We start from the raw sequence: 18,081 nt of genomic DNA, 5'->3' as shown, positions 1-18,081 counted from the left end.
ACATTTCAACCTCGGTATATTCTCTTTTATTTCACTAGAAAAAAAGTTCTGAAAGGAGTTAAGTATTTTCCGATAGGAAAGCAACGTAGCTTGAAAACAAACGATGGCAACTATTACACGCATCGCGTTCTTCGCGACTAAATCCATGGCGATGCTATTGGACAAATGGCAATGACTTGGGGAAAATTCCCCTGTCCTATAGGATAGATTTACAAGAGTACGCTACTTTGAGGAAAAGAGAGTTTTCGAAACAAATTGAAGTTGGAATGCGATTCGAAATTGGGCGCGATAGACCCATTTCGACTACTACTAGTATCGTTTTTCCCGGGCGTCCCTGGGACCCCCTTCCGTCCCTTTCCCTTTTCCTGGACCCTTAGAAGTGAACTCAGGGACTGGGGTTGATGGAAGCTATACGTACTGATTCCCTTCGCGATCCCTGGGAAAATTCTTTGCCTAATTAACCTCCCGAGAACTCGCTGTTCGAGACTTTTTCTTCTTCTCAGGGTACTTTTGCGGTTTCAAGTTAACTGCTTTTGGAACATCTTCGGCTCCGTTGTTTTTTATTTTACTCGCAATTTGAGTTTGTACCGCGTATAAAGGCGGTTTAGTCTATGCATTTTTAATCAATGGCAGCTTCCACGGTAGGGTATTCTTAGCTTGGAAAAACGTTACGTTGAAAATATAACCCTCGAGTTTTGTTTCTATTTAGAAAAACGTCTGGTCGTGAAATTTATCAGGGAAGCGTTTTCTTTCGCTTTTATCGTGATATTTGATAAGGCAAAGGCTTACGAAACTAAAGTAATAGACTTATGGTTGGCACCGTAAAATCTATGGCGTACTTTCGAGAATTAATAGACGTTGGTTTCAGTATAAATTGTTGGGCCTATATACTTAACTTAATTTAGATCCTATTCCAAATCCAAACAAAACCCGTAATTGAATTTTAACGTCGAATTTCGATTCTAACAGAAAATTTAGGTCAAAATAGAGCAAATTGATAAGCCTTTTTCCGTCTACGCTAAAGATAACTTAGTTTTCTATTTCGGCTTACATTATTAATATTCTCGTTGCAAGTTTAAAACTCAATTTTAGTTTAAAATTATCTTCAGTTACATTTTAAAGTAGGCCTTTGATATTGCTTTAGTTTTGCGAAATTTACATACTTAAGGTATTATTGAATGAACTATATATATATTTAAATAAAAGGACTGGCTCGCTTAGAGTCTAAAAGCTGTCGACACTTCTGAGTTTTGAAAGACTGTATTCTTCAACTCTAACTTTTAATTAAAAGTCTAGGCCAACGTCTAGGAGCCGAGGCTTAACAAAGTTTAATTCTACCTCATGCTACCTTTAGTTGCCTGTTTCTATTCCGAATATGTTCTCTAAGGAAATTAGACGTAACAAAATTGTACCATAACTTACTCCGTTTTAAGTCTCAATGGACTTAAAACGGGACCATGCTAGGAAACAATAAGTTTAAGACAATTTTCGCCCATTTTGATCGTAAAGTGTTGCTTCGTGTAATTGTATTTTAATCAAGTAATTTGTATAACCAACAGTCTTCTTTGAAAGTATAGGCTTAGTCATTCCTTGGTTTTTGTGGAAGTGGGGGGGGGGGCTGGAGAAAGGGCTGGACCAAATTACTTTAGCCGTAAAATTACTGGCGAAAGTTTGGTTGGTCAGACCCAACCTGGGGTATAAATTGGCCGTTAAAACTTTGGGTAGGTTTAAAGAGAGTATAAAATGTCAGAGTAGGTGATTGTATTTAAAAGACTGCGTAGTTACTGGCTCGGAAAGATTGCGTTTCGTATATCCTACCTTTGACGCGGTTTTCCAAAAAGTTCCGTGTGGGTTTTACGGTCGAAAAATAACGATGCGGGGCGTTTGTTTTAATTGTCTGGACATCTGGGTGTAATAAATTTCGGACGTTTTATTTCAGAGAGAAGTTTACACAGCCGGGAAGGATGCGCTCCGCCGGAAGTCATGGTCAATGGAAAAAGTGTCCCGAGTGCCGGAGGAGGAGGAAATACGGTTGTCCCACCACCGGGAGTCGGCGAGGATTTCGCTAGCGTTCAAGAGGTCCAATTTTTGGGGATCATCGGACCCATGGAACAGAAAAGAGTTTGCAAGATAAAATGTTTAAACGGAGTTTGGGTTGGACCACTTTGCACCATTGATGAAGGTAAACTTATAACTTAATGACCTAAGTAAAATTAGTTAAGGGTATGAGGCATTTGTTGCGCGTCTTACAAATAACTTGCAGTTCTAAACTTACCAAAACTTTGGATGGTTCGAACGTGTTCTTTGATCGAGCAAACTAAATATATTTTTTTTTATTGAATTGAAAAGTTCCGTAAGCTTAGCTCTCTACCGTATTGGATCTTGACCCGAGGGTGTGTGTGTTTTTTTTATTTTATTATTTGTAGACAGTAGTCGATTCCAGCCGATGCTTCGTCAATGTACGTTGCAGCCGTCTACGGACGCCACCTTGGTCATCTCGTACCAAGGGAAACCTTTAGTAGCTCCGGACAAAGAGACACTCATTCCGCACGGCAGTCACGTTCAAATTCGATGCTCCGAAGTGGGAATGTACAAGTTTATCGGCAACGCCACCGTATCCTGTCGTAATGGTCAGTGGGGTGGACCGTGGCCTCATTGCGTTAATACCACCGTTCAACAAAATTTCTCTAGTAAGATATCAAATGCTTCGCTTTTGGTTGGGATCGGGTGCACGCTGGGGTCAACTGATGACGGTACTTAGAGACTAGGGATATTTTATGAGATGGTCATCTAACCTAACCCCTAAATTGTAGGCCTTTAGATTTGACCACATATGTTGCGTGTAAGAATCCAGGCTATTATACCCGCGCATCGCGAAACTTCAATTACGTATTTTTTTATTAAATTAGCTGTCCTTTTTCCGATATAGGATATTGTTCTAAAAATAAAATGAAGTCCGGGTTTATTTTCGTAACGCGAGATAGGAAACGAGATTATATCCTTACGGAAGACTTCCTCTCTATATTAAAAGCATTAAAAATAGATACCGTTATCTCAAAATTGAACCATCTATCAGGTGTATATGCAGCTATAGCGGGGAAAAAAAATTTAATATCAAACTTGTCCGTAACACTCGCGTCTATACTCAAAGTTTAATCATTGAAGTGAGTGAGTGAGTGAGTGAGTGAGCTTCCCCTCGGGTATGTTTTTTTTTCCTGTCTCCCCTCACGAGACTTTGCAGCATCACGTGCCAGGCCTACTTTCTTTCTTATTGAGTATTAGTGCGCGGCCTATAGTATGTACAAAACAATATAGAAGGATCAGTATTTTTTAATTTCTTTTCTCTCTCTCTCTCTCTCTCTCGTCTCTGTTATCAGTTCAAGCTCCGCCATCAATTTTGTACAATCTGGACTCGGGGGACGCCGGGGTGACTGAATTGGGGGACGTTGTCATTTTACCCGGGAGTATCGTGCATTTCGACTGCTTGTTCAACCGTCAAAATGGAAACCCCGAATGGTCTTGGACTCCCACACACAGGTTCGGATTAAATTCTTTTCTTTCCCGACTCTTTCAACGTTTCTTTATCGAATTTCAACTTGAAATGTCCCCCCCCCCCTTTTCTTCTTCTCTTGACTGTTTTTTAATTAAAATAAGAATCCCGCACGGCCTATACCAGCGTAGGAAGTCATTCCCTTAGCCTACTAGAGAGATTAAGCTTCGGGAAAGATCATGAAAATACCTTTTTCTTTCTCGGTAGAGTTCGGAGTTACTTAACATTTGGTTTGATTGATTTGTAGTGAAATTCGTTTGGTTTAACTGCTCTAAAAAAATTTGGTAAGGGTGCTTAATCTCTCTATAAATGTGACAGTCCAAGAAATTCATTTTATGCCCGATCAAATCATCGGTTAGTTTAATCTTCAAAGAGGAAATGACAGATAAAATTAATTTCTGATGTTCGCTAGGTTTAAATTCATTTGATTTCTTAGGTATTTTTATCTTGTAGTCTTTTAGCGGCTTAGTACGCCTCAATTTGGTGTTTTAGTTACCACCGCTTATAGAAAGACTCAACAACCCATTTAAGATCAAAATCTTAACTCCCCAAATAAAATAAAAGAAAAGAAAACTTGTCACTGCGACTTTAGTACTTACAATTTGAACCTTAACGGTTGATTACAGGCAATATCCGAGTGGATGGGCCATTTCGAACGAGGAACGGAGCTGGAAATACCGCCTATCAATTTATTACGCGAAAGAACACGATTCGGGGACGTTTACATGCACAACTCCAAGAGGACTCAGCAATGAAATTCGAGTTTTTGTTAAAGGTACCATTTTTTTTTTTAAATCTGTTTCATAATGAATTTTTAATATAAAAGTACCCAAAGGGGGGGGGAATAAATGGTAAAAGATTTAACGAGGCGTTTTATTCAAGGAGTCATATTAAATACATTTTGACTTCTCTAACGACCCTGTTACTATGGTTTTGTTTTTTCTTTCTTCTTTCTTACCAGACGTTGAATGTCCACCAATCGAATCCCTGGATCGCAATCGCGTTATGGCTGTTGAAGGAACGAAATTGCACAGTAAAGCCCGGTTCGCTTGTATCGAAGGTTATATCTTAGTTGGTGTCGAGGAGATATCTTGCATCGCGTCTGGACAATGGTCAGCCGATCCCCCCTCTTGCCAAAGTAAGTCAAGTTTATCCCTATAAGAACAACTTGACTAACCGGAAATAGGAAAATATATCTAAGATCGAACGCGGACCTTATTTTTGGGGTCAATTTAACCTCCTTTGACCTATTATTTCAATTTGTCTCTTTAACAACCAGTTATTCAGTGTCCGGTTATCAACGCCGATGACTTACATTTGAGGGTCAGTTCGCGGAATCGAACTTACGGAGCCAAAATACATTTTTCTTGTCCGACTGGTTACAAAATGGACGGACCTAGTCACGTGACGTGTTTAAAGAACGAAACGTGGTCGGACGATCTACCTAAATGCGAAGGTACGTCACCAGTACTTGTACATTATTTTTTAATTCCAAACTGTAAAATTGAAACCCTTTGAAGACTAATTAATTAGTTAAATAGATTTTAATCTTCAATTGAGAACCGATCAACATTCATTCGTTTAGGCTTAGCGGTTTTCTTTTTTCCCATTAAATCTTCAAAGTAATTACAATTTAAATCATTTGATCCATTAAAGATTTATTTAAATTCGTCAAAGATCGGGTTACGATTAAGTATTTTTTTTAAACTACCGAAAGATGTTTAGTAACTCTTCCAATTACATCCGGAAAATCCCCCCCCCCCCGGTTGCATTGTAAACGTAATTGGAAACCAATTCTCAAATAATTAAGATCAAAGCCCCTTTATTTTCCGCCTCCCCCCCCCGTCAATTACTTCCGAAGCCATCGGGTGTCCTTTTACGGTACACAAGCTATCTTGTTTCCTCCTCAACCGGAAGAAGACCCCAAACTGTTCAAGTTGTCACGAGTTCCCCCCCCCCCTTAGCCAAAATTTCAACGAAATTAAGTAGGCCAATAATAGACCAGATGCGGATGCACTTCGATATATTTAGGGAACGAGAAGAAAAAAAAATTATCCCTTTCAGTTTCGATTCCTTTTAAGATAATTATCGGTTAAGTTAGTTACCTTAAAATGAGATGGTTGAGAGGTGAATTTATTTACGTCTTTAAAAGGATTATTTAAGGATTTTAGTCGACGTCCCTAAACCATCGTATCTACAGGAGTGAAACTTAACTTCAAAGTATCTAAATTCTACTTGCCTCTTTGGGCGATTCCCCTCAGGACCAAATTGGAATTGATTTTAAGATAAGCTGTCGTGAGAGGGGGGTTATTAACCGTGACGTGTTTACCAAATCAACTTAACAGTCTTGACTTAAGGCAATGTTCCATCCCGGTCGTTCCAATTTCTCTCCTCTCCTTCTCCCCCCTCTCCTCTCTCTCTTCCCTCTCTCTCTCTCTCTTCCCTCTCTCTCTCTCTCTTCCCTCTCTCTCTCTCTCCCTCTCCCTCTCCCTCTCTCCCTCTCTCTCTCAGCCTCTTCCATCCCTGATAATCAAGATGCGATCCTCTCATCCGACTATCTTTCCTCTCGATACATCTTTGCCTTCCGGATATCGAGTTTTAGCGTGAGGTGTTGGGATTTTTAAGCTTCATTGGTCAATGGATTAATTCCGGACTCAAACACCTACTTGTACTTGTGGGGGATAATTTCGCTAATTAGCGTTGAATTAGGCCTTCCCTGGAAAAGCTAAAATTGACTTTACATAAAATTAGAAGGTTGTTTTGATATGACGACGATGAAAGATTTGTTTGTCGCGAAAACACGACTTGAAATTTTCCTTAATTAACATAAGTAGGCTTAGATAGATTTGGGTTGTTATTTGACCCTGTACTCGTGTTGATTTGAACATATGTGTTAACCATTCTTAGAGTTCTCTGGTTGAATTGTGTTGTATAATTTTTCTTCGCAGCTATGACGTGTCCGTCACCGGCGCCTCCAGCTAATGGTAGAGTCTTGGATAGTGGACGATACCTTACGGGGGATTACGTCCAGGTAATGAAGGAGACTAAGACTCGCCGCCGACCTTTTTACCAACCAATCCCGCCCCTTGTACCGCGGCGTACCATCTTTAATCGCAATTACGTTTTTTTTTTCTGGCTCTAAACAGTTCACTTGCGCCGCTGGTCACATCATCGTCGGGGAACCTATAGCCGTTTGCAATGATAAAGGTGAATGGAGTCAAAATCCACCAATATGTAAGTTGAATTCATTCTCCCTTTAATATTGAACCGAGGATATGCCTTTCAGCGAATGAAGTATTCCCCCCCCCCCTTTAAGATAGGCTTACCTGACTGATTCTTGGGCGCATTTAACGCGTTCTTGGGGGGCGGGGGGGGGCTAGGTGGTGGTGGTGTTGTTGTACGCGCGGCGGCTCATATTTTGGAAATTGAGACTGAAATGGGGTGTAGGTTAGAGACGAAGCGATTCGTAACTAGCACGTTTTACTAATTAAATTAACGAAGAGAGGGCTTGCTTTATGGCTCCCTTCTATTGATTTTTGCTCGCACCATGGAAGGTTCTTCGCTAATTGTACGGGCAAGCTACTAAAATTAAGGTATTAAACCTTCTACCAAAACACTAATTGGGGGGGAATTCCCCATTGGCCCGGGCCACGTTTTTCCACCGAAATATTTTTATTTAATTAATAATCAAACGATATGCCGGGAAAAATATTGATTATTGTATAAATTTAATTAACACTGTCTTTATTGTAAATAAAAATACCTTTAATTCAATCGTTTCAGGTAAACCGGCTTGCGAATTCCCCGGTGAACCGGCCAACGGTCACGTGATACCGACAAAATTTCACTATGATATCGGAGAATTTGTGAACGTTGGTTGTAACGCGCGGTACCGGCTGTTGGGGTCTCCCAGGTTAAGATGTTCAGCCTCTGGACATTGGTCAGGGCCTTTGCCCCATTGTAGACCAATCGCGTGAGCCGCCGATATTGTGGTGACGTCATGAGGATGAAATCGGCGCGAATGTGACTAAATAAAACATTTCGAACACTAATTTGTGACATGGACCAAAAATGAGATCGCAAAAGAAACTCTCAACGGTAAGAATAGACAAAAAGAGTCGTGACTCCTCCTATTAAGGTCAAAGGTTAAAAGGGTTAACCTTTAATATGACCTTTTGAAATTAAATTAAAAAATACCGTAAGATTTTATTAATTTAAGGCGTGAATATAAATTACTGAAAAAAAAAATCAAAATTTCTATTTATCAAAAAAAAAGCCTAAATTGCAAAAATAGTAAATTTTCGATTTATTAATTAATTAATTAATTAATCTAATTAAGGAAAGGGGGATGTAACTGTAATTAAATTAATTTTGAGAATTGGACCAATCCCAGAGGGCTTCCTACAGGTAAGGATTACCGTGGAAATTAACTATTACTTTTGCAAAAAACATCTCAAAAATTTAATTTGAATTTTGAAAACTTCAAAGTCTTAATTGGCTTTGGTTTTTTCCAATTCCCTTCGCGATAGAATTGTTTATTTCAATAAGAAAAAGAAAAAAAACAATAATCCAATTGGAAACCATATCCAAACAATCCCCAGTTTTTACAGTTTTTCTTGTATTGTAATAAAATCTGCAGGAAAAGAAAAAATTATTACTCTATACCCCCTCGATTTTTAGAAAATAATTGTTCGTAGTTGCAAACCCATTTTTCTCTCTCTCCCTCTCTCTCTCTCTCTCTCTCTCGTTGTTTCCTATAACACATTTCCGGAAAAGTTATATCCGGTCCGTAGAGGATTTGGACAGGTGTGTATACACGGCCATAATCTCAAAATTGGTAAATACCCCCCATTTTCTACGAGTTTAAATCAACGCCTTCCAAGATTGCGATAGCTGGTTCTACTACTATAAAACAAGCCGGTTAAAAATAATCGATTAAACTACAAAGGCAGCTAGCCTAAAAGGAAAAACAATACCTGTTTTTGAAAGAAGCTTTTTGAGAAATCATTGGGGGGCGTATACCCCTGGACTTTTCTATAGAGCGGGGGGGGGCGAGGGGGGAAGGGGAAGGGTGGTCCATCTTTCTTTGTTCTTGCTACGTACGTGTTTTATAACCCTAACCCTCCCTTGGATAAACTTGGGACCAGAGGTCTTTTTGGAAAAATATTGAGCTAACATCGGAGGTATCTCTTTTCAGATATATTGCCGCACATCAATTTTTTTCCTGGTAAAACAGAAGCCCCCCATACTCTATCCCTTACCCTCGCGTAAGGTTATCCTATCCCGAAGGGTTGCTGGAAAGACTGAAACTCTTCGCAAGGTGTTCTGGGTAATGACGTAAAGGTAAGGGTTTACAACATTCTTTTTTGGGGGAGGTAGGAATACTTCTATTTGATTGTTGTCATTTGTTGTTTAATTATTATGAAAATTTAATTAGTTTCACGAGGTTAATTAAAATAATTACTAGGAAATAGAGGGGTGTAGGATAGGTAAAGAGTGGTGGTACACTTCCGGAAGGCCATCTCTCTCTAAAGCTTATTTTCGGTATCCGAAGGAGCGAGGTTTTGGGATAATTTTAAAGAAGTCCGTCATGGGTGAAATTGGAAGAGAAAATAATTTCTTCCGGTGAAAATAGGATTTGGGGATTTCGTCCTCCTTGAGGTTTAACATCTAGAATATTCCAGATTTGATTATGGAGTGCTCGCTTTAAGAGGGGTTGGAAACTTTTAAGATTTAAGAACGTTCAATTCCATATGTATTTTTATGGATATATGTGGAAGTGTTAGACACCTTTGGAGAAAACCCCTCTAGAAATGAAATGGTAAAAGGGATATTCGGTTTTATGTCCGAGCATCTATATTTAAAATTCCTTACGGCTTTTCTCGGAGATTACATGATTTTAAGTTGAATTTTCTTTTAATAAAAATCCCTGAAGGTTATTTAAACTTAGACTTAAACTTTTAAGACATCAGAAATTAAAGTTGAAGAATAGTTGACTTCCGGAAGGTTTTGTGAATAATTTAGATTGATAGGAGCCGGAAGTACACTTTAACCATGTCATCTCCCAATTGCCAGTACAAGTATTCCTTGATACAATGCGGCTTTAAGAAAAGGGGTCCCCTATTTTTACGACCCCGAATTTTGCGTCATATTGGTTGGGCCATTTCGATTCGCGTCAATTAAGTTTAGTGGCTCGTAAAAGTTGCCCAAAAGAAATGATAGTAACAGACCGTTAAACTTTTCGGACCAACGCCTGCCTCTATGGGCATAACCCCCCCCCCCCCTAACACGCCACGCACTCTTCAAAGGCACTCATTTCCAGTTAAGAAAAGCACTCGTATTACTAACAATCTAAGTTTGGGATTTAAAGAGCAACTTCCGCGGAAGTCTCGGGGTTCGATCGGTCCTGGAAAAATCTGGGTAATTCGGGGAAGTAGTTATATATAGTTTCTGGAAAATTCTAAAATGGTGTGTGTGTTTAATTTCTTGGGAATTTTCTCGCGTCACGTGGGTGATAATTTAATCTTATAGTTTTTAGTAATAAGGTTTTGTTATTATTTTTATTTAAGTTTATTTTATTTATTAATTTATAGCAGAAGTATAAGAATTAGCGAGAAATGATTGCCAGTTACCCAAGTATTCGCTCGCTCGTCCGAGATGTCCGAAGAACCTCGAGGAACTATGGGTAAGTCGAAAATAAATATTGCTATATAAGGGGGTTTAAAATTATTGTGCGAAATTTATAAGTTATTGAAAAATAATGGCTTTTAGTCGCGTTATATCATTCGAAACCCCGTCGATATGTCGCTCGCAAATGAAGGTTTTTGACCTTTAACCTCTTTGAAAATTGTCGTTACGAAAGCGAAGAGTCAGTTCCCGGAATTAATTTTGAATTGCCAAAAATCAGCATACCGTGCCTGATATTAGAAATTGGATAGACATATATGTATATATATATATGCAATATATGAGTCAAACCATTTAAACTAGTTCGGCCTCCTTGGCTTGGCTGTTTCTAATATGAATGAGATTAATTTTTGGCCAGGACAGTTAATTAAATTTCTGATGGGAACCCTTTTAATATAAATATATTTTTTTTTAATAATTCCCTTCGTAGGAAATTTCGGTGCCGCGTTTTTTCTTCCTACTCTCCAATATCCTACGAATTCAGAATCATACTTCGGTCCTTCCCCCCCCCCTCTTCCCCGGTGAAGCGACGTAATTTGCATAAAATTCTAATCAAAACGACGGATGTGGTTTAAGTAATGTGATTTAGGATTAGTTTGACATTGCAGTGTGGCGTGAAAATATAGGGAACGTCTAAATTTTTATTGCTTTCCGATATACCGGATTGGGTTCTCTATCACGCGGCCTTTTCCTGACATTTGGCAATTCAAACCCGAAATTGCAAATATCCCTTAGTTCATTCGGAAAGTTCCATAGGCTGAATACCTTAACCCTTGGTATTTAAAGGTACATACTTATAACTTAGGCTGAAATGAACCTTACGCTTTTGGCTATTTTGGGTTAAAGCCATTTTTTAAGACCAAGTCGATCTCCTGTCTATATATATATTCAATTTACTTTTGGCTGGTAAATTATTATACTTCCCCTTTACGTAACGTAAGGTCGAAGATATAAACAGGTTCGCGTTAACCGAGGTAATAGGGTTGAAATAGAAACTCAGTCTAGGTACGTGGGAGTAGGTAGTAACTTTGTACCTATTGACTTTAATAAGGTGAACGGGTTGTAGTTGTTTCTTACACCTTTAAAACGGGATGGGAACCGAGAGAGAGAGAGAGAGGAGGATATCTCTAGCGTCACTGGACACGGGCCATTAATTAAAATTGAGTCGTTTATCTTCCGAGTAGCTTGGGCCCACTTCTTCCTTTTAAGGATCCCTTTTTTTAAAGTGTCTATCCTCGAAGTTCGTAACTTGAAGTGAGATTAGGTTCCGACGCCGCGGAGTTGAGATTGAGTTGGGAAGTTTACCATCTTTTAATATCCCAACTTCCAGTTATGTCCATCTCGGGGGGGGGGGGGGTACCAGCAGCGATCTAAAGCTATAAAAACTTCTTTTAATAGTGTCATTTTGTACTTAAAGTAGGGGGTCTGCGTTCGCTGGACCCAAAAACCATCTATCTTTGCCTAGTTGCCCCTGACGTAACTCGGGGGTCAAGTCAACTTGGCTTTAAGGCCATAGCTTGACGATGCCTTCTTTACCGTTAAGAGCGCTTTAAAGTTATCTCGTTCAATCCCAAAGGATGGGGGGATTTTTTTTTTCAAACCTGGCTTAATGGACGATCCTTCAACTTAAAGTCATATTAACAAATTGAGATGATAATAAGCTTTTTCCTTTTTTTTGGATTCATTACTTTCTTAAAATGAGCTCTTAATTGGCTAACCATGTTTTTATTGAGTCCCCTCCTTGTAATTGATGTATGTACCTGCTGCGAACGTAAGGCGAATAATTACCCGAACTTTGATGAAATATAGACTAACTTTAGGACACGAGAACTCTGAAAGTTTGCAAGCTAAGCTCAAACGCTTTGGGGGTTTGATGGGTCAAATTGTCCTCTGTCCAACGGTACCGAGTTCTTGAGCTTAGATCAATCGGAGCCTGAGATATTTCGATTTTTAAGGAAGGTCTATTTATGTCAACAACTTATTCGGATTTTTATTTATTTATTTATTTATGTTTACGCTTTCTGGGGCTAATTCGTTCTCGCCAAGCGTAACACGTTCAGGAAAAAATGGCATTTTTGATAAGGAATAAGACGTTTGCAGTTTTGTAGGAACTCGTTCGCTAGGAATTGTAAGAATGTCTCTTACGGAGTTTTCTTTTTTCTTTCGGATATCCGTACCCCTTGTACGACGTCCAAAAATGTCACAAATTCCCATTCCAAACCCCTTTTTCACGCGTCGTCGGATATTTCTAGATTTCGAATCTTTTTCTAGCGCTTGCTCGCTCGCCGCATACCCTCGGTTCAGGCGACTGAAAATGTCAACATCTCTCTTTTCCAACTTTCTTCCCTCGCCTTCAATTGACAATTTCTCTCCGTCGATTTTACTCCGCTGACCGTTCTTGTCCAATAGAATCTTGGAACGCTTAAGAAAGATACGTCCTATTTGCTCCACAAGAAGCGAGTTTCGTTTTAGGTCCGTTGTAGGCCGCTTTAGTATAGTATACTTCGAGCTGATTAAAAGTTACGTCGTGATATTTTTCTCTTACTTGTTTTTGGCCAAGTTCAAGGACCTTATCGTATAGTGTTTCTCGTAATTAATTCATTGGTGTCAACGCTATCAGAGGGGTGTTTATCTAAAGGCCTCTCTACCTTGTTTTTCTAACTACCCCTAACATCGCTTCGTTAAATCAAATTTAACGAACAGAGCGTAGTTGTAAAGTGAACAACTTCGTTGATTGAAAGGAAATGAGAGAGAGATAGGCTCACGCAGTTGGTTTCAAGGTCTCGGTAGAAATATGTTTTCTCAAAGTTTTCCTCGCGTTGCCTTCAAATTTCCATTACATTCTTTTAGGCAATTAGAGATAACATCGGGCTTATCAACTTCTGAAAAAAAGCAGACTCTTCATTTTGTAACTTTTCCTCGTTGAAGTTCTCTACCAAAGATAATCTATCCGCCTTAATGAAATGACGTACTAGAAGTCCATCTTAATTTTTACTAAATACTTATTTTTCAACATGTCGCGACCATCGTTTTTCCAGATGATGTTTCATCACACTTTAGTCCCGTTAATTTTAATGACAGTTATTCCGGTTTTGTTGCTTTGCATTCCTCATTTAGTCGTTAATTACAAAAGCGACATCTCCGTTTTAATTAAGCGAGATCCGGTGTTGTTTCTGCAAGACGCGTTAAGGACTATTAATCTATTAGATTATCAAGTATGGTTGGCGATTGCGACATTGTCCACCTGGGCTGCCCTATCCATTTTGTTCCTGGGAGGTGAGAAATATTTCGGTCCTCCGACCGATACCGGTTTTAAACCAGAGTACGAGCATAGCGGGTTCCGCTATTACTTGATTACCGTTGGCTTGTATACCGTTTTGGCCTATTATGACGTCATACCCGCGTGGTACTGCTACCAGAAATTTGTACGTTTGTTTTCCATTTATTCCCGAATGAATTGTTTGAGAAATTTATTTATTTTCTTATAAAAGGTCAACTTCATAGGATCCATGATGATATTTGGTCTCGCATTTTGTTTGGTTTTATTCGTCAAAGGCAAAGTTTCACCTTCCCCCGGACCGCATGGTTCTTCCGGAAACCCCATTTTCGATTTTTACTGGGGGCTGGAACTCTACCCTCGTTTTGGACGTTACTTTGACGTAAAGTTATGGACGAACAGTCGAGTTGGCCTTATGATGTGGCAGCTTATCGTGTTAATCGCTTGGAAGGCACAAATCGAACGTAGCGGTTGGAATTACGCCATGTCAGCCACCGCGATCTTGCAGAGCGTCTACTTGGCTAAATTTTACTGGTGGGAGGACGGTTACATGAAGTCCATTGACATTTTCGTCGATCGCGCTGGTTATTATATTTGTTTCGGTTGCTTAACCTTCGTACCTGTGGTCTACACCTTGACCAGCGTCTATATGGTCGAGAATGCGCCATTACTTACGCGTGCTCAATTCATTCTTATCATGTCGCTCGGATCCTTATTGGTAGGATTGAATTACTGGTCCGATTATCAGAGACAGTTATGCAGAGCCACCAATGGCAAGTGTACCTTATGGGGCAAACCAGCCAAGGTCATCCACGCGACTTATTTAGACCATAAAGGTGATAAAAGAAAATCTGTATTGCTAGCATCTGGTTTTTGGGGTACGAGTCGACATTTGAATTACTTTTTTGAAATACTGGCCGCGTTTTTATGGGCAGTACCTTCGATGTTTGTTAGTGTCATTCCTTTTGTTTACGTGGTTTTCTTGACCATTTTGTTGGTGCACCGGTCATTCAGGGATGACCAAAAGTGTAAGGAGAAATACGGTAAAGATTGGGATGAATATTGTAAAGTTTCAAAGTACAGGATGATCCCGTACATATTCTGATACATATAATAAAAGCGTAAGCGCCACCGGACTTTGTACTTGTTATTTTTAAAAAAAAAATTACATGTCTATCTTAAAGATAGACCTCTCAACTGATAGTGTTCCAATTGAGATTAATTGACTTAATGTCCTTTCAGTATGGCCAAAGGCGGTAAGACCCTTCTTGTACCTCTCCTCTATAGTCTTCGGTTACATTGAATTGGAATATATATATTTTCGCCTCAGTCTCGTTTGCAACGTAATTGGCCTTCTAATAAAATCGTGGGAGGTGGATTGGAGAAATTTGTTATCACAAGCGGTCCCTAACGCTCCTTAGAATTTCTTGGTCGTGCCTAACACCTAACGCAAAACTTCCTCGAGAGTCGTAAGACTCGGTTTGTCCATAATAACATGCTTCGTTACGTATTTGAGAGGGTTTTAGCCCCGATTTTGTTGATGGCTACTGTTCCCAGTATAACCGTCTGTATGGTGCATTTAGTAGTAAATTACCGTAGTGATTTATCAGCTATTTCATCCGCAAATGCGGTGGACTTTATACGTGAGGCTTGGATGGCGGTCGGAGTCGGCGACAAAGAGACCTGGTTAGCCGTTATAATCTTCGCTATTTGGTCAGCTCTATCCATGACGTCATTAGGGGGACAACGTTTCTTGGGACCACGGACCAGAAATGGTTTCGCCCCGGAATATAGGAATAATGGTTTCCGGTATTATTTGTTGACTTTGTTGGTGGCCGCTGTTGCTTTTCAGTTGGACTTGGTGGATGGTTATTATTGGTACAAGAAGCTGGTACGTTTTTCGTATTCAAAGTTGAATTACTCAAAAAAATTAATTGGTATTTTGAAACCAAGGTACCCTTAACGGGAACCTTGATCGCCTTCTTCTTCTTGGTCAGTGTTTTCCTGTATGTCAAAGGTCTTGTGGCACCTTCCAAAGGCGAACACGGCTCATCTGGAAATCCTATTTTCGATTACTACTGGGGTTTGGAACTGTATCCACGTTTGGGTCGATGGTTGGACATTAAACTCTATTCCGTCTCGCGTTTCGGGATAATGGCATGGTTAATTTTAGTTTTAATTACTTGGAAGGCTCAACAAGAGTACCGCGGTTTTAGTTACGCTATGGCGTCATCCTCGATTCTACAAATTGTTTATATCGGCAAGTTTTATTGGTGGGAAGATGGCTATACTAGGACAATCGATATAATTGTAGATCGAGCCGGTTGGTACTTATGTTTTGGTGGCGGGGGATTCATGCCAGAGTTCTTTATCATTAATAACGCGTACCAAGTCGAAAATAACACCCAATTAACCTTAAACGAATTCTTAGGGATTACTATCTTTGGACTAGTCATGATTTTCATGACTTACTGGGTTGATTACCAGAGATTAGTTGCTAGAGAAACTAATGGTAAATGTACCATTTGGGGGAAACCAGCCAAAGTAATTAACGCCAAATATTTAGATGATAGTGGTAAGGAAAAGACCAACGTATTGTTGGCATCTGGATTCTGGGGAATGACGCACCATCCTAATTACATCGTCGAGTTACTTGCAGACCTGGCAATGAATTTACCCATTAAGAACATGAGTATTTTACCATATAGTTACGTCATATTTTTGGTAGTATTAGTTATCCATCGCAGCTTTAGAGACGAGAAAAAATGTCGGGAAAAGTATGGGAAATACTGGGAACAGTATTGTAAGGTCTCAAAGTACCAATTGATACCATTTTTGTTTTAATATTAAACAATAAATGTTCGTTCATGTTATCTAACTAAATTGGTGAATTATGTAACAGCTTTATCTTGACAGTTCTTTTTTTTTTTTGTTGAGGAATATTTTTTTCAACTTTATCTTCTTCGTTGTCCTTGAGACGATAATTTTTCAAGGGTTCCATGTGACCCTGATAACTAACGTCTACCACCGACTTCTTAGATACACTCTACTCTTAAAATATTTAAAATTGTTCCTCATCTTGTTAAGACTTGGTCTATCTCCAAGATGCTTCGCTATGTATTCGAGAGGATTTTGGTCCCAATTTTACTGATGACCATTATTCCTAATATGATCGTCTTCGTGGTGCATTTAGTGGTCAATAACGGTAGTGATTTATCCATAATTTCAACTACAAATCCGGTGGATTTTATCTGTGAGGCTTGGATGGCGGTCGGTGTTGGTGACAAAGAAACTTGGTTAGCCGTTACAATCTTTTCTATTTGCGCTGCGTTATCCATGATGATATTAGGCGGACAACGTTACTTGGGACCACGTACCAGGAATGGTTTTCGCGCCGAATACAGGCACAATAGTTTCCGATATTTTTTGTTGGGTTTGGTATTGGCCGCTGTTGCTTTTCAATTCAATTTGGTGAATGCCTATTATTGGTACAAGAAACTGGTACGTTGTACAAAGCCGAAGTTTAATTTATTAGAAATGTAACTGATATGTTGAACCGAAGGTACCGTTAACCGGAACCCTGATTGTGTTCTTCTACTTGGTCAGTGCTTTCCTGTACATCAAGGGTCTTGTAGCACCGTCCCAAGGTGAACACGGCTCATCAGGAAATCCTATTTTTGATTTCTACTGGGGTATGGAACTGTACCCCCGTTTGGGTCGTTGGTTGGACATTAAACTCTATTGCGTCTCGCGTTTTGGTATGATGGCGTGGTTAATTTTAGTTTTAATTACTTGGAAGGCCCAGATCGACCACAGGGGGTTTAGTTTTGCCATGTCCGCGAGCTCAATACTTCAACTGGTTTATATTAGTCGACATTTTTGGTGGGAGTCGGGATATTGTCAAACAATTGATATGTTTGTGGATCGAGCAGGATGGTACTTATGTTACGGAGGCGGTGGTTTCCTGCCCATCTTTTATATACTTAACAGCGCGTATCAGGTTGAATCAGAAACAAATTTAACAATTGTTGAGTTCCTGTTTATATTGTCAATTGGTGTTTTGTTAAATGTTGTGGGCCTAGGAATTGACAACCAAAGGTTAAACGCTAGAGCGACCTCGGGTGATTGTACGGTTTGGGGGAAGCCAGCTAAGGTCATAAATGCCAGGTACGTGGACGAAAAGGGCAAGCAGAGAACTAATGTCTTGTTAGCCTCTGGGTTTTGGGGTTGGACCCACCATCCTAACTATGTTTGTGAGGTTTTGACGCATTTGGTGATGGCTATACCAGTTAAAACCGCTAGTTTTATCCCTTACAGCGTGACTATTTTTACCATGTGTTTATTAATACATCGTAGCTTCAGGGATGAGAAAAAATGTAGGGAAAAGTATGGGAAATATTGGCAAGAATATTGTAAAATTTCCAAGTATAGGCTTATCCCTTATGTGTTTTAAATTGCACTGTAATTTACTTCTGTTATTTTCCATAATTTTAAAATTTAAAATACAATTTTTGTACTGAAATGAATTTTATATGAATTTTGATGCTAAGAACTATTGTCTAGCTTA

At 39.4% G+C, this 18,081-nt stretch overlaps 4 protein-coding genes across 4 annotated transcripts in view; all 4 read left to right on the top strand.

The window, feature by feature from the left end:
• Positions 1–8,204, top strand: part of LOC149690881 (locomotion-related protein Hikaru genki-like) — a 29,418-nt gene extending 21,214 nt beyond the window's left edge. Inside the window, exons 2-10 of the mRNA XM_089870667.1 lie at positions 1,940–2,182; positions 2,427–2,690; positions 3,378–3,537; positions 4,177–4,325; positions 4,512–4,688; positions 4,830–5,006; positions 6,499–6,581; positions 6,697–6,784; positions 7,334–8,204. Coding sequence (XP_089726793.1) covers positions 1,940–2,182; positions 2,427–2,690; positions 3,378–3,537; positions 4,177–4,325; positions 4,512–4,688; positions 4,830–5,006; positions 6,499–6,581; positions 6,697–6,784; positions 7,334–7,527 — 1,535 coding nt within the window. The 3' untranslated portion in view covers positions 7,528–8,204. The remainder of the gene's footprint in view (positions 1–1,939; positions 2,183–2,426; positions 2,691–3,377; positions 3,538–4,176; positions 4,326–4,511; positions 4,689–4,829; positions 5,007–6,498; positions 6,582–6,696; positions 6,785–7,333) is intronic.
• Positions 8,205–13,103: 4,899 nt separating this feature from the next.
• LOC149690880 (uncharacterized) lies at positions 13,104–14,752 on the top strand. Its single transcript, XM_089870836.1, has 2 exons — positions 13,104–13,662; positions 13,729–14,752. The coding sequence occupies exons 1-2, from the start codon at positions 13,252–13,254 to the stop codon at positions 14,617–14,619; spliced, it is 1,302 nt and encodes a 433-aa protein (XP_089726962.1). The 5' UTR covers positions 13,104–13,251; the 3' UTR covers positions 14,620–14,752.
• Positions 14,753–14,943: 191 nt separating this feature from the next.
• On the top strand, positions 14,944–16,379 carry LOC149690879 (uncharacterized). Its single transcript, XM_089870705.1, has 2 exons — positions 14,944–15,405; positions 15,468–16,379. The coding sequence occupies exons 1-2, from the start codon at positions 15,010–15,012 to the stop codon at positions 16,356–16,358; spliced, it is 1,287 nt and encodes a 428-aa protein (XP_089726831.1). The 5' UTR covers positions 14,944–15,009; the 3' UTR covers positions 16,359–16,379.
• Positions 16,380–16,514: 135 nt separating this feature from the next.
• Positions 16,515–18,066, top strand: LOC149690878 (uncharacterized). The gene is made up of 2 exons (XM_089870704.1): positions 16,515–17,015; positions 17,077–18,066. The coding sequence occupies exons 1-2, from the start codon at positions 16,620–16,622 to the stop codon at positions 17,965–17,967; spliced, it is 1,287 nt and encodes a 428-aa protein (XP_089726830.1). The 5' UTR covers positions 16,515–16,619; the 3' UTR covers positions 17,968–18,066.
• Positions 18,067–18,081: the final 15 nt, after the last annotated feature.

Source organism: Phalangium opilio, unplaced genomic scaffold (genome assembly GCF_054372755.1).
Source record: "Phalangium opilio isolate 3A_F unplaced genomic scaffold, DU_Popi_V2 ptg000031l_1, whole genome shotgun sequence".
Lineage (NCBI taxonomy): Eukaryota > Metazoa > Arthropoda > Arachnida > Opiliones > Phalangiidae > Phalangium > Phalangium opilio.
This window is presented reverse-complemented; position numbering and strand designations above follow the sequence as displayed.